Source organism: Poecilia reticulata, chromosome 8, assembly GCF_904066995.2.
Source record: "Poecilia reticulata chromosome 8, P_reticulata-male-v2, whole genome shotgun sequence".
In the NCBI taxonomy this organism is placed as follows: Eukaryota; Metazoa; Chordata; class Actinopteri; order Cyprinodontiformes; family Poeciliidae; genus Poecilia; species Poecilia reticulata.
Window position 1 is genome coordinate 25,924,527 of NC_088837.1, and position 21,591 is coordinate 25,946,117.

The window sequence follows — 21,591 nt, forward strand, 5'->3', positions numbered from 1 at the left end:
AAGATCGATCGTCAGGAATCAAAAGGTAGAATTGATTGTTTCTGTCGTTTTCAGTGATTGACTTTAATTTGAATGATGTGGCTCACCACCCAGGGTGGCATTTCTTTACAGGGCGACGTAGAGAGATAGGTCTGCTGGATGTTTTACAAATCATTCATGATTAACTAAGCTTGTCTGTGTGGATCTGGACGCTGCAGTTTTCTTCCTGCTAAACTGTTCCAGCTCTGGACATCATCTGTAAACAGGTCTGGGCTTTGATTAGGCCACTGCAGAGCCTCCATCTTGTTGTCTGTGAATCTTTAGCTGAATGCTTTGGGTTGTCATTTCCTCTGTTTTCTTATTTCCTCAAGATATTTTTGATTCTAGCACCAATTGACTGGACTGCTGTTGAATTAGGTCAGTCACTTTTTATGCAGTCACTCATTTTGTGTCTGATGTTTTTTTTAATAGATGTAAAACAAATCAGCTCGTCCAGGGTGGCATTTATGCATCAATGTTTTTAAATGAATCTCAATAGCTTTTAGGTTTTCTATAAACAAGAACTTCCAGAAATGTTAAAGCACCTTAAAAATGTTGGTAATCCTCACGGCAACGCAGGTAAATAAATAAAAATCCAACTATATTTCCTGACATCCTTCTCAGCAAACACATTTGTTTTGATTCATTATTTGCTGACTTGGGAAAATCACCTGGGTTTGCTGAGTAAATATTAAAGCTGTTTACTGCTCTAACTGCAGCTTAATTCCTAGATTTCCATCTTAGGAGTCTTGTTAAAGCTGCTGCTGTCAGCGCAGGTTTGCATGCTTCATTTATTATGTGTGTAGGTGTTCTGGCTGAGCTGAGGGTAGGGAGATGAGTCATGATGATATAAATACTGATTCCACACAGATGGAAGCCAATGCTGGGCTGCACAGTGGCGCAGTTGGTAGAGTTGTTGCCTTGCAGCAAGAAGGTTCTGGGTTCAATTCCCGGCCCCGGTCTTTCTGCATGGAGTTTGCATGTTCTCCCTGTGCATGCGTGGGTTTTCTCCGGGTACTCCGGCTTCCTCCCACAGTCCAAAAACATGACTGTCAGGTTAATTGGCCTCTCCAAATTGCCCCTAGGTGTGAGTGTGTGTGTGCATGGTTGTTTGTCCTGTGTGTCTCTGTGTTGCCCTGCGACAGACTGGCGACCTGTCCAGGTGACCCCGCCTCTCGCCCGGAACGTTAGCTGGAGAGGCACCAGCAACCCTCCCGACCCCACTAAGGGACAAGGGTGCAGGAAAATGGATGGATGGAAGCCAATGCTAACGCTCCATGTTGACCATTTTGACACAAAAAAAATTACATTTTGGTAGTGGAAATATGTTTATTCTGTTTGCAGTAGCTGATTTATCAGGCTGTATGGTGTAAAAGAAAAAACCTGTCTATCGCCAACCTGACGGTTTGTGTCCAGGATTTGTGGGGTCTGCAGAGGCGTTAGCTAACCCATCATAGTGATTTACAGTGGCACCTCATTTTAAATCCCAGGTTTTTGTGAAGTAAAACATGAAACCATGATTGATAATTTTTGAATTATTTTTCACAAATAATATAACAGGTATCCCATTCAATTCAAGGGGAAAAATATTTATTTGAACTTCTTGAGATCAAACATGTCATCAGTTATATAAAACTAAATGAATCCAGTCAGTTTATTTCCCCAGAACATTTATTTAAATATCCCAAATAAAGTTTTCTGTGCTTTTTTTCACAGCATTGTCTAAATAATATAATATTCAAGGGTGATTCGGCAAAAACTCTTCCATGCATTTCTTACTTCTTTATCAGAATATACTAGATCGCTAGTAAAAAAAATAAAATTGGCTGATCCAAATGCAGCAGTGGGTCTGGTCCAGCTGGAAGTTGCATCCTGCTCAAAGGGAACCATTCCTCTCTACCATCACCCTGTGCTTGCTCTCAATGGCAAATAGAAAAGGCAAGCTTCAGTTCAATTTTCTGGTTTTCATATTTAGAAAATATTTGACTAACTTGGTTTTTATTGGATTCGAATATGATCCTGACTATTGTGTATAAAATTAATTGATTGGTTGTTACTGGATTTGTATGGGAACTGATTGGGAACTAGTTGTTCTTGGGTAACATTGTCTCTGATAACGCGGTTTATCGCATCAGGCAACAATATAAAAAGAACTGGAATGGAATTATAACCTCCTTTAATCTCAATTTATCCTATTTTAGGTGCTGATAAACATTATTAAATTGAGGTGATTATTTAAACTGAAACAGTTCATAAAAGATGAGTAAGAAGTTAGATTAATCGTGTAAATAGACTGTGCGTTTACAAGCCATAGTAGGCTTTAATTTAATCATGTTTATCGACATGATGAAATGTCTCTGTCTTTGTTCTAACAGCACTCTGGGAAGAATGGAACATCTTTTTGTGTCCACATACCCCCTCCACCATCTGCGCATTGTTGACAACAATCTGTGATAGACATATTTATTGTCCAATAGACGCGCCTGTTTACTACCCCCGCGAAACCCACTGTCCAATCACATGAGAGATAGGCGGGGAAGAGGGCGTGGCTAGTGCTGCGTAGGGAGAGCGGCGGAGCAGTGAGTGGCAGTGTTGTTGTGGCGCTTCGTGGAGGAGGAACATCTGTGATTATGACAGACAACCATGAAGAGAAATGGAAACATCGCGGGCTGAGATTTCCAAGTGCACCCACACGGATTTGGACTGGACGCAACAACCTTTCGGCTGCGTGATTTCCAGCCATTTCTCGGGTCATTCCCCTGGATTTGAAGTTACGGACTGTTTTGTTCCCGGAGTAAATGAAGGGAAGGGGGGCCTGAAATTATACAGACGTTGGGGGGAAGTTGGGCTAGCTGGGGGAAAAAAAACGTTACTGCTCGTTGAAATAGCGCTACTTTATATATTTTAGCTTTACTCTAAAGTCTAATTTCAACTCATCTAGGGTTATATCCCGAAGCTGTGTTTTATGTAAATTTTATTCTGATTGAAAGCAGCTGTGGGAGAGCTAGGCTAGCCCGCTAGCTCCCATGCAGAGCTAGCTTCTCGTTGCTACGAAAGCGTCTCCTGAATGAAAAAGAGAAACGACGCATTTCTAGTTTGAGAGCGTTTTAAAACAAATTCACCACAAAGCAATGAGAAGTTTGATATAATTACTGACATGTTTCTGCTGCTTTTTTAGAGTTTCCAATCGGATTCTGATGGAATTATCAGTTTCTTCAATCGATATTTAAAGGCAGGCTCGGCTTCAGTTTGATTACATAATGTCTTATTTACATGGGATTTGTTTCTCCCAATGTGCACTACCTTTAATCAAGCTTCACGGTATCTAACATATTTATGACACCCACTTTATTTTAAAAATTTTAGCCGGAAATAGAGAAAAACAAAGCCTCTGCAGCTGGACCCACATCCAGGTAGTTCATGGCAAAACAGACTTTGTTTTGGATCAAGCCAGAGGGAAATAACACATTTTGAGCCTCCTGAGGTCAGAGGTGAAGATGGGCAGCCAGGGCAGCCCGGTGAAGAGCTATGACTACCTGCTGAAGTTCCTCCTGGTGGGAGACAGCGACGTGGGGAAAGGGGAGATCCTGGACAGCCTGCAGGACGGATCTGCAGAGTCTCCGTATGCTTACAGCAGCGGTGAGTCACTGCTGGCCGAAAAACCTGCTTTTCTGATGGCTCACGCTTTGGCAAGAAAAGTCCTGAACATTCGCGCTGTGTGTGGATGTCACAGTGGGGCAGAGTAAACAATGCTTCTCATTCACATCCCCAAAGTAGCACATGATGCTCAGTGTCTAAACTAATAGTCAAAACTGGGTGTAATTTCCACCTTATCTGATTGATGGAAAGGTGGAAACTATCCTCAGTGTTTAGAGCAAAATGATTTAATTAATTTTCACAAAAAGTTGCTTGACTGCAGTTTTTAAATATAGCTTAATAAAATACTGAATGATTTTTTTTCTAGTCTCTGGATCGACACAAACTGGGGTCTTTGTTTGCATTGAACCCCAGAAAGGAAAATGTCTGCACTGTTTGATTAGGTCTGCTGTAACTAGCAATAAATCAATTAATCGCATGATAAATTAAAACAAACTCACTTCCATTGATTGTTTTTCTCTTTTCACCAAAAACTGGATGACAAAAGTATTCAGTCTGGTGAGTTGGCCTCAACTAGCCTTTGTTTTTGAAGGACAGACTTTTATTTTCCATTTTTATTTTGCCTGTTCGTTCATGCTATTGATTAAAATGCAATCAGATTTCTGTAGGAATAATTTACGTCTCCGAAGTGACTTATTTGGCAGCAAAGATGGCTGCTGCTGCGTTCTGTTTATGGCAGTAAAGATGGCCGCCACAGTGCTCTGTTTATGGCAGTAAAGATGGCCGCCACAGCGCTCTGTTTATGGCAGTAAAGATGGCCGCCACAGTGCTCTGTTTATGGCAGTAAATATGGCCGCCACAGCGCTCTGTTTATGGCAGTAAAGATGGCCGCCACAGTGCTCTGTTTATGGCAGTAAAGATGGCTGCCACTGCGTTCTGTTTATGGCAGTAAAGATGGCTGCCACTGCGTTCTGTTTATGGCAGTAAAGATGGCTGCCACTGCGTTCTGTTTATGGCAGTAAAGATGGCTGCCTCTGCGTTCTGTTTATGGCAGTAAAGATGGCTGCCACTGCGTTCTGTTTATGGCAGTAAAGATGGCTGCCACTGCGTTCTGTTTATGGCAGTAAAGATGGCTGCCACTGCGTTCTGTTTATGGCAGTAAAGATGGCTGCCACTGCGTTCTGTTTATGGCAGTAAAGATGGCTGCCACTGCGTTCTGTTTATGGCAGTAAAGATGGCTGCCACTGCGTTCTGTTTATGGCAGTAAAGATGGCTGCCACTGCGTTCTGTTTATGGCAGTAAAGATGGCTGCCACTGCGTTCTGTTTATGGCAGTAAAGATGGCTGCCACTGCGTTCTGTTTATGGCAGTAAAGATGGCCGCCACAGCGCTCTGTTTATGGCAGTAAAGATGGCCACCACAGCGCTCTGTTTATGGCAGTATAGATGGCCGCCACCATCTATAGATGGATTTGAAGTTATTCAGAGCCGACGGCGTCGTCACCAGATCAGAACCAGACGAAAGAAGCTGATACAAAGAAAAGCTCAGTTAATAGAAACTGAAAGGTTTGACTGGAAGCGAACCAGTTTAAATCATCTGTCCCAGTTTGACCTGCATTCAAGGTGAGACATCCAGCTGGAAGGTGATTGGTGGCTAAAGAAGCCGACTGGTGCAAACTGGAAAATATGATTAAAAATGAACTGGGATATTTGGAAATTTGCTATTTGAGAATTAGGTAATTAAAAAATGAAACGAGTTGGAAGTGGCTGGATGAATCAGCCGCTGACGGATGATTTCCATCGGGAAACCTGGACGTGTGAAACACTTTGGCAGCTCGGAGGGAAGGAACGCAGTGAACAGCTGGAGCACAGCTGGACAAACACTCAGACTAATTAATCCTAATTCCTCCTCATTGCGTGGCTGATGTCATGGTCAGGTGTGGAAACGGTTGATCTGCTGCAGATGAGTCGGATTCTCTCCTCCTTTCTGCAAAAACGGCAACAGATCATGAAAAATGCATCAGCCTGCAGGCTGGCCGCTTTTTCTGCAGCGCCCCCAGGAACTCCAGCAACCTACAATCTGTTTGTTTTCCTAATCGCATCAGTATAAATAATGATCTGGCTTTGATTGGTAAATGCTGAACAGTGATTGAGCTGGAATGTTGTTCCTGTGACTAATAGAGGAAAAATCCAGAGTTTCCAGTTGTTTTTAGATGAAATCGCTCCGTCTGACTGTTTGCATTTGATATTGACTTCTGGACGTTTCTGGATAATTTCCTCGTTTCTCCACATAAATAAAAGTCGGATCGGCGTCTGAACCCGGTAGGAGGCAGCGATGGAGATCAAACGGCTTCATTAAATATGGAGGCTGAGCGGATCGCAGCTGAACGCGCTCAGAGACGGCGGTGCTATTGATTTCCATCAGCAGACGGGCTGTCTGTGTGTGTGTGTGTGTGTGTGTGTGTGTGTGCGTGTTTCCTTCTGTGCACCCTGAATATTTCAGGAGAACAGATTCTGATTGGTTGAGGCCGCCCGCAGGCTTTGATTGGTCCTGATTTTTGGGGTTCCAGTTGAAGCATGACTCCCTACACTGCAAAACACTAAATATTACCAAGTATTTCTATCTAGTTTCTGGTTCAAATGTCCTGATACACTTGAAATAAATCAAAACTAACTAGAAGTGATTTTGATTAGCAGGAAACAGGAGCTTGTTTCAAGCCAATAATTCCTTAATTGAGATAAAAACGGATCATTTCTCATCAAATAAATAATCTACCAGTGGAACCAGTTGTTTTTTATCAAACTTTTATATTAGCTGACGCTGCCTCCACCCATTCCAGGAATAAAACCACAAAATCTAAAGACTTTCTGAGAAAATGATCGGTATGCTGTAATGTCCCGCCAAGTTTTTCAGAATTTAGTAGAATATTAGAAAGTTATGATCCCTCCCAGTGATCCCAGTATGAATCTTGTTTAAAAATTTAGAGTAATTTCAGCTTTAAGTGATGCATTTCAGTTTATCTGCTGCATAGATCATTTGACTAAGCTTCTATTTCTTCCTGATGTGCAACAATAATCAAATCAGTTTGGCTTTCTGCTCCATCGTTCAGTTGTTTAATGGAGAAGTTTATTGGTGGCATTTATCACTGGATCCAGATAAAACGGGAGCTTTAGTGGGTTCAACTGAGAGCTGGAGCTAAATGAAAAGCAGAATGTTCTTTAATCCTCTTTAAAGATGCAGCCAGGCTGTTATTGCAACACATTTCTTTTCTTACTCATGAGAATTTGCTCTAGTTCTCATTCTCATGTTTTTCCTACAGAAGAAACCTGACTTGTACCCAGAATGCGAGGAAATCTCAAAGTGTTCACCTGATTTAATGCTTTACTCCACACAGCAGAGCCAGAAAACCAGAGTTAATTTGTGTACAGACTCAAGTTCCTGTTCTGCAGAAATGACAAAACATTTATGCAGAAATGAGTATTTTCATTATGGAAACTTTTTAAAACATTATTTGGTTGGTAGAATCAAAATATAATCTGCTTTAATGTTTACTTAAATATGTCTACTTTTTCAAACCATTTTAGTGAAACCTAAAGTTGTTTTTATGCTTTAATTTGGAAGAAAGTTAAATGTAGAACGGAAGAAACACTTGATTAATGTGTCATGTTGGGAATCTGTGCCATCAGTTTTTAACAAAATGATAAAAACAAACGTGGGGACAGAAAAGTGGGCAGTTGTCTGACAGTGGTAGCTTAGAGACTTAACAAACCGGCACCCCACTGCAGGATTTAAAAGCGCTCTGAGCTCTAATCTGAACCAGTGGTATTTATATTGTATTTCTGCTCTGGTTCCGAGTATCAATGCGAACTCAAACTCTTTACCATTTCATCTGCAGCTTCTCACAGCAACATGCTGTTTAGCCTTAAGAGTCGTAGCTAATGCTACACCTGCTGGTGGTTGGTCTCATATTTTTCCCGTCATTTGTTTCAGACGCATGGAAGAAATGGTTGCAGCTAAAGCTAAATGTCACGGGAAAATGTGAAGGAGAAGCATTTAGTGCAAACAGCTACTAATTTAATGCGATATGCTGACATCAGCAGATGTTTTGTGCTGATATTTGACGCATCGAAAGTGGGAAGAAATGCTATAAAAGTATTTTCTTGCCTGAGCCTCTGGCTGTCGACTCCACATGCTTGGTCTGTAACTTGTATCACTAACTGCATTAAATCATATTTTACATTGAATCATATGTTTATTGAAGAAACTCTGGATAAAAATGGGAAAAATAACAATCTTGACAATAAACCTTAAACTTTAATTAGAATTTATCATGATAATGATGAATCAAAATCTTACTGTGATGAGAAATTTATCACCGTTTCCATCCAATTGACATGTGAATTTTGGGTGAACTTTGAAATGTTGGGGAACAAAATGTGAGTCAGATGTTTGAATTCGCTTCAAACCAGCAAATGGAGCATCGTTTTGTCAGATGCTGACGCTGCGCGTGGCTGTAATCAAACTATATGTTTGTGGTCCATCATTTTGACAGAGGCAATCAAAAATAAAAATATTTTGCCCACCATTTTTTAAAATTAAAGTGATGACATTCAATTACATTTCATTTGGTTTAATTAATGTTCAGCAAGCTGAACAGATGAATAAATGTGAATTGTACTTAAATATGAACATGAATTGTTCACCTGTTTGAACTAATTTCATATGATGATCTGGATCCACGTTCTACTGGACACTGGGATCACAAGCGGCACTTTAGCCAAAGGTCTGAAAGTCGGGAACGTTCCTCAGATTGAAGCCATTGAACTCGTCCTAATGTGTCAGAAGACACTCGGATGGGATATTAGTGTTAATAACTGATTTAGTTTCCTCTGCACTCTGTGAAAAGCTGGAAACAGCTGTTTGTGAATCAAAATCTGTCAAAATGTCTGATGGCCTTCAGATTTTCTCTTCACCTTTTAAATTGTTCCGTTAACGTCATGAACTCTCTAAAATCTAATAAATGCACCTCAAAGTTGAATCTGCTCCAGTCTGAGCGCCGTCCGAGTTTTATTTTCTTTTCCTTTTGAATGGAAGCGGCTTCAATCGAAGGCACCGCAGGAGGATATCGATTATCTGGGATTTCTAAGTGAGGTCCGGCATTAAGAGGAAAGGCGGCTCTTGGACCGCCGCCCTGCACTCACTCCAATTCAATTAGGCTGCGAGCGCAGCACTTATGGTTGCCTGGAAATTGTGAGATGTTGCTAATGCTGTTAGCCAGAAGCGGTGACCCGTCAGAACCCGACTGATGAGGAGATCCAGGCTGTGAAGCCTCATGAATTAGCAGGTTGATGTGAGGATTCAACAGTCGTTTACCTTAAATAACAATTGAAGCAGTAATATTAAAACTTTAAGAATCAATGATCCGTTTCTCCGTCAGCCGACGTAAAGAAGAACTTGGTTCTTCATGGCTGCAGACATTTTCTCTGACCTTCATAATAAATCATGTTCCCTTCTAACTTCCTCTTCCTGCAGCTTCATTTAGACGCAGATAACCCAGTTCGCTCACTTTGGGAGGGAAATTAAGCTACATAAGAATAAATCCTCTGTTCTATTTATTAAGCATAAATTTGGCTGCATTTTAATTATTTATCTGAACCTCATAGAAAGTTAGAGCTGCACTGACCAAAGATTTTGTTTGTAAAACTGATCTGAGCTTTAATAATGCTTTAATAATCAAATATTTATATAGTAAAATACATATTTTATTTAAAAAAGCATTTTTCTGCATCACTGGAAATCTAAAACCCAACGCAGGACTTAAAATTCACTGTTTAACAAGACAAATAGCATTTCACTACTATTGTTTGTTTACATATTGTAACATTTACAATCAAGTTGATTAGAGTCTGTAATTAATCGTGTTTTAATCTAAAACTATACATCGTCAAAATAAGCAACATTTTAAATTTTAAAGCCATTTTTCCTGATAAATTATTTACTAAATAGACACATGAGCTCAACAACAGAGACTTTTAGTTTTTAATTTATTCAGGTTATACAACCATCTGATTTTCTCTTTCAATAAATCCTTTATAAATGTGGGCGCTGATATTAGCATTAGCTGCTACGTGTTTAGCATTCAAATGCTATTTTAGGCTTGAATAGCTTCACTGATAGGCTAGCTTACTTTAGCACAACCACAGTCTTTTCCACTGAGATGGTTTTGAAACAGACGTTGACCTTCATCAGGCCGAGAGAAGCAGCTTCCATCGCTGCTGTTAGCGGATGTAGCGAGTGCGTCAGACTTACAGGCGTACCAGAAACATACGAGTAGAAAGGTTCCACTAGAAAGGTTATTAAAAAAACACAAACAACAATAAATGCAGTTGCATTAAAATTTTTAACAGGTGAAAATGTATTCAATTAAAGCATTAAAGTCCCAGTTTGAGTCTTTAAAGGTTTTCCCAGGTGTGAGCGGGCCGCTCTGCTCTGCACCTGTTTGTCCTCAGGTGTTCATGTGCTTCATACAAACCGCAGCAGCAGGTCAGACGGGTTTGGCAGAGATCAGTTTCCTGCTCCGTTATCCTGAGTCAGCAGCAGTGAAAGTCAACATGAGTCACCTGAACAACATAGACGTTGTTTTGGAAAGTGAATTATTTTTAACATCCAGCTTCCTGTGAAAAATGCTGCGTCAGCGCTTTCTGGTGAAACGTTAGCTGTCGCTTCGCGAGAAGAGAGCGAAGTTTTCAGCAGCAGCTGCTTCTGGGGCTTGTTGACATGTTTTAGGTTGACGGTGCAGGTTTTCCCCCAGAAAACGCTCTAAACCCGGCGGTGGGCTGCTGGACGGCCGCCATTTTTTAAGTTTAAAATGTTTAACAATGTGATAAAAATGTGATGACACGTTATTGGAAGATTAATACCTGAAAACCAACTATAAAGTCTTAAAAAAGGCAAACATTAAAAACGAACAATAATAAATAATCAATGCTTAGCCTGGTGGGGGCACAAGTCAAGCCTGGTGGCCCGCCAGGCTGATGATCCACTGGGGGAAACCCTGCAGCGCTGTGGCATTTAAATGCTTCCTGCTGGTGCTGAGTCACTGTTTTCCTGACGGACGTCTCCGTGTCGCTAACAGCTGCTCCTGTCTCTCTGCAGGGATCGACTACAAAACCACCACGATCCTTCTGGACGGCAGGAGGGTGAAGCTGGAGCTGTGGTGAGCGAACACCAACCGCTGCCGTTTGAAAACCGTACAGGAAAACGGTGGTCAACAAAAACTGATGCTGCCGCCGAAAGGATTCAGTTTCTGGAGGAAATATTTTCCAGAGAGCCGTTTGGTCATTCAACAAGAAACTGAGATTTAATTCTTGGAATTTTATTATTTTTTTCCACCAATGAGCTCTTTGGGTTTCCTTAGTTCAGATGTCAACATGTCAGGGCGGCCATCTTGTTTTACAGTTTCTATTTTTAATTCAGGTCAACTCTACGACTGAATGTTTTCTTTTGTATTACAGGGGTAAAATCATAATATTTCCAAAATACAGGCGTATGAAAATAGAATCAAAATATTACATTACCAGAAAAAAGTCACGATTTTGTGAGAACTCCAACACAAAAATAACAAATTTTAATGAGGCATGTTGAACATCTTGTGGCCTTTCACTTTGTACGTATTACAAATTATGCTTAAAAGAAACATTTCATCTTTTAGTGTCGGCATCAAATTATCATCATTAGCAGAACTTTGACGCGTGTGAACTGCTCACATCGGGTATTAATGGTTCCAGCTGAGCCCGTCGCAATAAACAAATCAATTAATTGCATGATAAATTAAAACAAGCTCTATAATTTCTATTTGCACGATTTATTGTTTCTCTCTTTCTACCAAAAACTGGATGATAAATGTCTTCAGTCTGTTTGTTTTTGAAAGAATTCATTTTGTTGTTTATTTATTTTGTATATTTAAAACGTCTTCCAGTTCCGGTGTTAGATATTTATTAGAATTTAAAGTTTATAGAATGAGCTCCTGCGTTATCGTGCTGATGTGTTCCCGCCTCGGCGTCGTGCTAACGCCCTGCGCTGCTCCACAGGGACACGTCGGGTCAGGGTCGGTTCTGCACCATCTTCCGCTCGTATTCCCGCGGCGCTCAGGTGAGGGCTAGCGCCTGCTAAGCTAACGTTTAGGTACCGTTTGACTCGTTCTGATTCTGGTGACTCTGTCTGAACCTCAGGGGATCCTGCTGGTGTACGACATCACCAACCGCTGGTCCTTCGACGGCATCGACCGCTGGATCAGGGAGATCGACGAGGTGAGAGACGCTGCACCAACAATCACCAGACAATCGAGGTTTTTCTGCTCATTGATGAAAATCCTCCAGCTGTGATTCCTGCAGCCTAAAATTACAGATTTGTTTCTGTTTAAGTAGCTGCAACAAAACAGGGCAAGTTTTGAATTAGTTTACTCATTTATTCTAACATAAATGTTCTAATCATTTATGCCCTGCATAGATCTCAGGTAGTGTTAGATATTTCTGTCTCTTTCTGTTGTAAAATGTTTTATGCTGCATTAAACAAAATATTTGATGCTTAGGAACCTGAAGGATGAGATTAGGATCAGGAAAAACTTTGATATTTCCTGCTGCTTCGCTGCGAAGCTAAACGACACAAACAGGGAATTCCAGCTTCTTGCTTTGTGTCCTTCCTGCTGACATGGAAACAAAGAGGATGTCTGCTGCATCGGTGTGTGTGTGTGTGTGTGTGTGTGTGTGTGTGTGTGTGTGTGTGTGTGTGTGTGTGTGTGTGTGTGTGTGTGTGTGTGTGTGTGTGTGTGTGTGGTATTTTTGGTCTGTGGAATGTGGGCTCCAGTTCTGCTTTTCCTGCTCCACCTCGGCTCTCCTGGCTCTTCTGAAACCTTTAATGGACGAAACAAAGCAGAAATATTTCAAAGTTTGTTAAAAATACCTGATGGTTTAATTCTCTGCATGAAGTCTGAATTTAATCTTTTATAAAGGTTCTCAGTCGTAAATCTGCTTTGCTTTTTATGGCCCTTTACACAGTTTGATGTAATCTAACTGCCTTTTTGCAGTAAATATTGACTAAATCTTGGCATTTCTGAGCCAGTTGTGGATTTAATGTACAAAATATAAAGTGCCTCTTCTAGCAGGATCTTAACAAATCCTCATAAAATAATTAGTTTTTGTGTTTTAATTGTGAATAAATGTTAAATATGATGAGACCGACCTTCAGTTTGGTTATGCAACCTGTCTGAATTATTCCTGACGCTCTGTGGATGCTGACTCTCTGTGGATGTTGACTCTCTGTGGATGTTGACTCTCTGGGCCTGAAGGCTCTGCAGCTTTTACATGAGATTCTGCCGAGCTGAAATCATCTGGATCAGATGTTAAAGAAAAACATCTAAAACGTCTGAGGAAGTGAAACATTCCTGTCGCCTCCTCTCTGAGACAAAACTCCTGTTTTATTTTCCATAAATTAATTTTCTCCCAGTCATGTAGGGCATGAAGCAACGCTTTCACGATCCGGATCATTCAGTCAGAGATGATTATAGACATCAGGAATAAGGCTCATCACTCAGAGCCACTCCACCAGGGGGCGTCGCTCTCTCTGTTCGCCAAACCCTGTGTTTGTTATGCAAAATTCACTTTTTGAACGTTTTTATTCTAACATTTGGATCTCAACTCTCAAAAACAGACGTGTTTTTTTGGGGGGTCTGGAAAATGAGCCGTTTCAAAAACCTCCCGTTTGTTGCCTAGCAACCCAAACAGCGCTCCAGCACGTTTGGTCAGCTGGTTTTACCGCTGTACAATGGCTGCTGGAAAAGGAGAGAGTTTTGTTGTTGACTTACCATCCATGAACCACTTGCTGCATTCATGTTGATTGTGCAGGAGGCTCCACTTCTGCTTTTCAGAAATGTATGGTTTTATAATTGTGCATTTATTTGCAAACATTTTCATGTGTGAGAGTAAACGTTGAGTTGGGGGCGTGGCTTAGCAGCAGCTCATTTGGATTTAAAGTGACGGAGCCCTAAAATAGCTGAAGATGCAAAAAATCGAGCAGAATAAAATCTCATTATCAAGGAAGAATTTTGTGGAAAAAATGTTTTGTAGCTATAGACCATGGCTCCGTCCTAACCTGTTCATCGGAGCATCATTTGTCACTATTGAAGGGATATTTCACTTTTTCAAAAGGTTTTTAGACTTATTCTCCATTTAATTCTGGTTATTTATTTGTTTTCTATCTATATAAACACTTAGAAACATTTTCCATCATTTATTTTGGCTCCTTAGACTGAGAACCTATTGACTGAACGATTCTTTGCTGGTTCCAGATTCCATGAAATAGATGTTAGATGATTGAAACCTTCAGAGGAAATCCAGAGTCTTGTGTTTCAGTCAGGCACAGACCTGCAGCGTGTTGAGTTGATACCAAACCTCCTGACTGACCGGCTGCGTTGTGCTCCCAGCATGCACCGGGCGTGCCGCGGATCCTGGTCGGGAACCGGCTGCACCTGGCCTTCAAGCGGCAGGTTCCCACGGAGCAGGCCCGGGCCTACGCCGAGAAGAACGGCATGACCTTCTTCGAGGTCAGCCCGCTCTGCAACTTCAACGTGATCGAGTCCTTCACGGAGCTGTCGCGCATCGTCCTGATGCGGCACGGCATGGAGAAGTTCTGGAGGCCCAACAGAGGTGAGTGGGCCGAGGGGGGGCCGTTGTTTAGCGGCTCAGGGTCCAGCCATGCAGCGAAACCTTTAATCAGTTCAGAGTTTTTAAAATCTTTTTTTCTGCGTGGTCGTTCATCCTGCTAATGTGGGAACAGTTTACGACTCCACAGCCTCGCTGAGTACGGCAGTAAAAATGGCCGTATTATTATAATTATTATTATTATTAATCGAATCTGGATTCAAAATGTTATTTATTCCAATAATTTCTGGAGCATTTTATTGTTAAGGTGCCAGGTTCACCTGTGTGAATGAAGCTGCTTCCTTCAGCGATCCGGTCCTGTGGTTCTGACCCGTTCTGACCCGTCTCCCTCCCTCCCTCAGTGTTCAGCCTGCAGGACCTGTGCTGCAGAGCCATCGTGTCGTGCACGCCCGTCCACCTCATCGACAAGCTGCCGCTGCCCGTCGCCATCAAGTCCCACCTCAAGTCGTTCTCCATGGCCAACGGCATGAACGCCGTCATGATGCACGGACGCTCGTACTCGCTGGCCAACCCGGCCGGCGGCTCCAAGGCCAACAGCCTGAAGCGCTCCAAACCCGTCCGCCCGCCGCAGAGCCCGCCGCAGAACTGCACCCGCAGCAACTGCAAGATCTCCTAGGAGACGGCGGAGCGACGTTTCACCGCGGGGCGGAGAGCCGGACTGCAGAGGCGTCACTACATGTACAGAACCTCACGGCTCTCCTCCCGATAAGCTAACCAACGTTTCACACTACAGAACCACAGCAGACTCCGGTCCAGGCTCGCTTTGGTGCCTTGATCCACGTTTTATCACTAACACAGTCCGGTTCCACTTCCACTGGATCCCAGATTCGGGTTTTACGTTTATGGTTTTTATTTTGCTGTAAATCGAAGCGTTTTGAGTTCTGACTGGACGGGACTTTAACTGGGTCGGACGGTTCTGTTTACTTCAGGTTCATCTCCCCACTTGTCTCCCTCGTTCAGACCTGATCAGATTCAGTATTTTTGTTAGAAATACCTCGGATGAAACCTAAAAACTGGGTCGATGTCTGGGAACATCGGAGGAGCTGGACGGGTTCAGACAGAACCGGGCCTCAATGAGGGAAAACTGACCCGTTTTTAAAGTTTTTAGGTTTGTTTTTGCCTTCATCTGCTTCACTTTGAATCTTAATGGTGAAATTTCAGATTTTATTAGTTTCTTTTTTAGTTTCAGTGATGAAGAAAAAACATTTATTTAAGTCAAATGAAGCCAAAACAGTCGGAGTTTCACTGTTTTCCCGTCCAGAATGAAAATGTTAAAATACTTCCAGACTTTAAGTTTAGATCCTGATGTCTCCATCCTTCCTTTCTTCCTTCCTTCCTTATGTCCTCTCTGCGCTGCGTTCAGGTGCTGCAGGACATTTCACTCTCTGTTCACTGCAAAAACACAAAATCTTACACAGAATTTTTGCTCTAGTTTCTATGTTGTCAGTTTCGTCTCATTTCAAGTTTATTAACTTACAGGTAATTTTTCTGAAACATATATGAGAGTTTAAGTCAATAATTTCTTAATGATTTTACCAGTTCCACTCAGATTATTTCATTTATAAAAATGTTCATGTCATAAATGAAATAACTAGTTCTCTGTTAACTACATTAAATAATTATTGGCTTAAATAATCTCTCCTATATCTTGCTGACCTGTTAGTTAGTTTCCTTGTTTTAATTCTACTCAGACATTTGCAGTAGAAACTGGAGGAAAATCTTGGTAGGATTTTGTGTTTTTGCAGTGCGCTCGTGCTTAAATGAGTTGGAACACGTGAGTTTTTCCGAGCCGCTGCTTTTCGTCTGATCGGATCTCCTGGGGGATCCATCGCTGTTGTCTTCTTCTTCTTCTTCTTCTTCTTCCTCCCTGTGATCCGCATCGCCGCCTCCGCCTGCCGTCCCATGATGCCTTGCTGTTTAATAATAGATGCTCTGCAGGGCTTCATCTCGTCTCTCCTCTTTTCCTGCTGCTGCCACTTTATTTTCTCTTTATTCCACGTTTCCCTGCAGGTTCTGATCGATGAGTCCTGCTTCTTCTGACCCGGTTCTGCTTGTTCCAGAGATGCAGACACTAATCTTCCCGGTCCGGTTCTGGTTCTGGCTCGTTGTTTGTTTTGATTCTGTAAAAATGGATCCAGGAATTGTCCTGTTTTACAGAAAAGCTGCTGTTCCTGTTCCTCTGAGGGTTTTCCAGCACAGATCCCACAGATCTGTGACCCGCGACCCGTTTGCTGCTGTTTGCTCACCTGAGTGACGTTTCCCTCTTCAAATTGGTGTCAAACATTTGTGCTGCAAAAATTTAAGTTGGTTCTGCTTTTGCTTTGAATATATTAAAGTTTAAAGGTCAACCTCTCAATCTAACAACTGGTGTTTGTGCTGCGTTGGCGCACCATTTAAATATATTAATAAATGTTTCCAGAGGTCACGAAAGGTCAAATATTTGTTCTGACAATGTTTTGTTTGTGCTGCTATCATTTTAAAGATGGTGATGATTTTTGTTTGCTGCACAAACGTAACAGAGTTGATTGAGACCAAATTAGATTTTTGGGCTGGTTGCCCTTTTGACCTTCAAAATTTCACTCAGATCTTCAAAACAAAAGCAGCACAAACAACATTTTTGCAGCACAAACGAAGCACAAAATTTGTTTGAAGAAGGTGGGGTGCTGGTTGACCTTTCTTGACCTCTAGAAACATTTATTAATATCTTTAAAACAATAACGGCACAAACATTTTTGCTGCACAAACAAACATTTTTGCTGCACAAACTCCCGTTCATTCATGACTCGCAGAAGCTGCTGAGCTGAAACACAAGGACGTCTGTGACGATGATGATGATGATGTTTTTAAATTATTGATTGTACAGTTCAAGACGTGTATGAAAAGACTTTTTCACAATAAAACTGTTGAATGTCTGAGTTTCTGTTTTATTTTCAACATTTCTGTTTATTCTGCGCCGTGATGAGTTTATGGGAGAATGCTGCCACCTGCTGGACACGCCAGGAATGAAAAAGGTTTCCGTTTAAACTTTCCCTTAAAACTCAGTAATACAGTAATAGTCATAGTTGTGGAAAGTTGAAGGGGGGAAAACGGTTGTGATAAAATCAACTCGTACTTATTCTGTTCCCTACATCCTTTTCTTGCTTGCTCTCTTCTTTTCGTGTAACCGTGGCAACAAGGTGTTCTTACTGCCGTGAGCAGCTGATTAGCATCTCAGAAGCTCAAATAATAACTGAACTTTCATTTCAGGTTTGGCTCATTAATAAAACAGGACAGGTCTGAACAATCAGGTCTAAAGAGATGATCGTTAAGGCCGACAGGTCGAGGGTCAGAAAAGCCTCTGCACATCCCACACATCCTGGACACAAACCCAGCTTTTGCTTTGGTTGCACAAGGTCCAGATGATCCCAGGGAGCCTCATAACACTGCAGAACTCCTACAGGAGTCTGTAGTTTATAGCAATGATTTTAGAAACTAAGGTGTTGCTCTTTTAGATTAATTTATATGGAGGTAGAATCTATGGGCCACTTAAAATACTAAACAATTCAACGTTTCACTGTATTTTTTATTCTATTTTTATTTTTTTCATTTTGTGCTATACCAAGATTAAAAATGATACATTTTGTCTCCTAAACCTTTGATAAAGCTCCTGCAGTTCCCTCTCCGGTACGCCAGGTGGCAGCACCAGCCTTAAGGATTCGGAAGAACAAGACCCTAGTCTGCAGTTTAATGTCGTGTTTCGGTTTTAACACCAAGAAAATTCTTCCCCAGCTGCAATTTTCCCCATATTAAAGTGTCTCCGCCCGCACCATGTCCAGCATCCAGCTGCTCCGGGTGCTGGTGAACGAGCGGCTCTCCGCGGCCGCAGATGAGATCTTCGAGGCGGTGAAGAAAACCATTTCAGACTATGAGGAGGAGCTGCTGCTCTCCAAGCAGGAGCTCCACCGGCAGCGGAGGATGCTCCAGGTGGTGGCCGAGCCTCCGGGCAGTCCAGGTGGACACTCAGGTGCGTGAGCTCTCGGCGTGGATTTAAACACGGGCCTCCGGATGGAGCTGCGGCTCCGTCTAATTCCCGGATCTCGAGCAGCTAGAGGCCCGTTATCGATTTTTGTTTGACTAAATTTAGACAGTAGAATCAGAGTTTTGTCCAGTTTCTCTTCTTTTTCATTTCTACTAAAATTATGTTAATAATTTCCCCAAATTTGACGCCAAAGCTCCATTAACAGAATGACTTTACTCGTTTTTATGACTTATGTAACCACTATCCCAAACTCCACTTACAAACCGTTATAAATCAACTATTTTTGTTTTTTGATAATTACCTAGAACAGAAGTCTAATAAGTTTTTAAAAAGTCTAATTTACCTTAACATTCTCCGTCTGTTTTTAATCACGGTGAACCTTTTTATAAAGAAATGAACGACTTTCTCTTGACAGACGTTCAGGAAATTAAAACGATAACTAATTAAAACTCCCCGATAATTTTCAGGTGTTTTAACAGTTGAGCAAAGTCACTTTTTTAAAATAAAACTTATGAACTTGCTGTAAAGTCTGCAGATTTGTTCGTTACTTTTGTTTTGAAAGCAACTGTAAAGACGTCATGTTAATAACATGTTAACTCCAGAAAGCTTGTAGATTTATGGTAAAACATGAATATTGATTATTTTTTGCGGTTAAAAAGATGCGTTTTCTAATGATGTGAAGCAGGTAGGCTTGTCTCAATAAGCAGTAAATCAATTAATCGCATGATAAATTGAAACTGTCATTTCCATTTGCATGATTTATCATTTTACTCTTTTATTTCTTCCAAAAACTGGATCATAAAAGTCTTGAGTCTGGTGTTTTGGTCTCAACCAGCCCTTCTTGAAAACAGAGACTCCATGAGTCATTTTATTTGTTTTATTCATTTTGAAATGTCTTAAAGTTCCAGTGTTACATGTTCATTTGAACTCAGAGTTCATTAGTCATCTCATTACCATTATATTACTTGAAAACGGTCTCAAAACAACAATATTATCGTTTATCGCAATAACTTTTGGGAAAATGTATCGTCCAGCAAAATGAATTATTGTGGCCGGTCGAGAAGCAACTTTTATTGCTAAATTTGGTTTTCTGTATTTCCCTGCAGAGGAACCCCAGTTGACGCTGTGCGTCTGGGACGAGGACTTCACCTCTGACCATCAGCAGAAAGAAGAGCCCAACGAGCTGGAATGGAGCTTGGACACAAACCGCAATCCCTGCAGCCCCGGGGGGCGGAGCCAGGAGCTGGAGGACAGCAGCATCATCAAGGTCAACTTCATGCCTCCCTTTGTCAGAAACGTCGGCAGTTCAACAGAGTTCAGCGAGGCGATGGTTAAAGAGGAAGAGGAGGAGCCTCTCCCGAGCACGTCGACGCAGCCGGACGCCGCCGATGGCGCCTCGACGAGCTGCTCTGACGCTGACAGTGAGGAAGAATGGAAGGCCAACTCCCAGTCCAAAGGCAAACGTAGCAGTAAGAAGAAGAAAAAGAAAAGGGTAGCAATGCTGAAGATTAAGCTTCCTCGTCGCCCAGTGGCTCCTAAACTCAACCCGACCAAAAAGAACAAGACTCAGATCTGCTGCAAAGTCTGCGGCCGAGCCTTCCTGCTCGCTGTGTCGCTGGTCAACCACATGGAGGCGCATTCCAAGGATGTCTGCGGTGTGTGCGGCGAGCGCTTCGACAGCGAGGAGTGCTTCGACGCCCACCTGAAGACGCACGTGAAGGCGGAGAGCTGCAAAGTCTGTGGGAAGTGCTTCTCTAGCTCCAGCGGCTTGGAGGTCCACATGAGAATCCACACGGGAGAGAAACCGTTCGTCTGCAGCGAGTGCGGGAAGTGCTTCACCACGAGGGCCAACATGCTGCGCCACAGCCGGATACACACTGGGGAGAAACCATACACCTGCACAGTGTGCGGCCGCAGCTTCAATGACTACACAACCCTGAAGCGCCACCTGTTCGTCCACTCCGTGAAGAACAGCAGCCTCGGTGAGTCTTCGCCGGAAAACGGCGGCAGGAGGAGTCCACCGGCAAGGAAACCACGGACGGCGTGTAAAGTCTGCGGCTTGACGTTCCACTCTGTGCTCTCCCTGCTGAATCACAGCAAGAGGCACAAGACGGAGCTCTGCTGCGTGTGCGGGAATCACTTCGACTCCCCAGAGAGCTTGGCAGATCATCTGGACTCCCACAAGAACGGGAAGGTGTGCGAGGTGTGCGGGAAGTGTTTCGACTCGCAGGGCCACCTGGAGATCCACATGAGGATCCACACCGGGGAGAAGCCGTTCCCCTGCGCCGAGTGCGGGAAATCCTTCACCACCCGGCCTCACCTGGTGCGCCACAGCCGGATCCACACCGGTGAGAAACCCTACACTTGCAATTTCTGCAGCAAAAGCTTCAACGATTACACCACCCACAAGCGCCACCTGCTGATCCACATCAAAGACTGCAACCCAGGAAGCCCAACTGCAACACAGAGCGAAGAGACTGAGTCGTCTCCGCCACCAAAACGCCCGCAGGTGGCGTGTAAGGTCTGCGGAGCGACCTTCCGCTCCATCGTCTCTCTGGTGAATCACGCTAAGACTCACACCTCAGAGCTCTGCGGCGTCTGCGGGAACCAGTTCGACTCCAAGGAGAACCTGAAGCTCCATCTGAAGACCCATCTCAGCAAGCGGGTGTGTGACGTCTGTGGGAAGTGCTACGACTCGCAGGGCCACCTGAAGGTGCACTTGAGGGTCCACACGGGGGAGAAGCCGTTCAGCTGCAGCTACTGTGGGAAGTCTTTCAACTTCCGGCAGAACATGCTGCGGCACGCCCGGGGCCACTCAGGGGAGAAACCACACGTCTGCACGGTGTGCGGCCGCGGCTTCAGCGACCGCAGCTTCCTGACGCAGCACCGCAACACGCACACCGGGGAGAAACGCCACCGCTGCCAGGTGTGCGGGAAGACCTTCAACCGGAAGACATACGTCCGGCTCCACATGATGAAGATCCACACTTCGGAGAAGTCCCGGAAAAAGCTGGAAGATTGAGCCAGAACTGCCAATCCAGCGGAGAAGTTTAGTCATTTTTAGGAATAATTGGTGTTTGTGCATTTCTGAATGTAGATTAAAAACTGTGACAACATAAGAACAAACGTACTGAAATCTCCTCTTACTTTTATTTGTGAATGATTTTGTTTCTTTTAAAATCAGGCAAAGACTCAGTGTCACCCTCTAGTGGTTTGAAATGAGACAACATGTTGGGAAAAT

General features: G+C 42.9%; 2 protein-coding genes across 2 annotated transcripts; both read left to right on the forward strand.

The window, feature by feature from the left end:
• The first annotated feature begins 2,588 nt into the window (after nucleotides 1-2,588).
• Nucleotides 2,589-17,244, forward strand: LOC103469071 (RAB40c, member RAS oncogene family). Its single transcript, XM_081610339.1, has 6 exons — nucleotides 2,589-3,657; nucleotides 10,770-10,830; nucleotides 11,705-11,760; nucleotides 11,841-11,923; nucleotides 14,095-14,317; nucleotides 14,674-17,244. Exons 1-6 carry the CDS (start codon nucleotides 3,516-3,518, stop codon nucleotides 14,946-14,948), a joined length of 840 nt encoding a protein of 279 aa, XP_081466465.1. The 5' UTR covers nucleotides 2,589-3,515; the 3' UTR covers nucleotides 14,949-17,244.
• Nucleotides 17,245-17,994: 750 nt separating this feature from the next.
• On the forward strand, nucleotides 17,995-21,480 carry LOC103469072 (uncharacterized). The gene is made up of 2 exons (XM_008416562.2): nucleotides 17,995-18,335; nucleotides 19,457-21,480. Exons 1-2 carry the CDS (start codon nucleotides 18,140-18,142, stop codon nucleotides 21,370-21,372), a joined length of 2,112 nt encoding a protein of 703 aa, XP_008414784.1. The 5' UTR covers nucleotides 17,995-18,139; the 3' UTR covers nucleotides 21,373-21,480.
• Nucleotides 21,481-21,591: the final 111 nt, after the last annotated feature.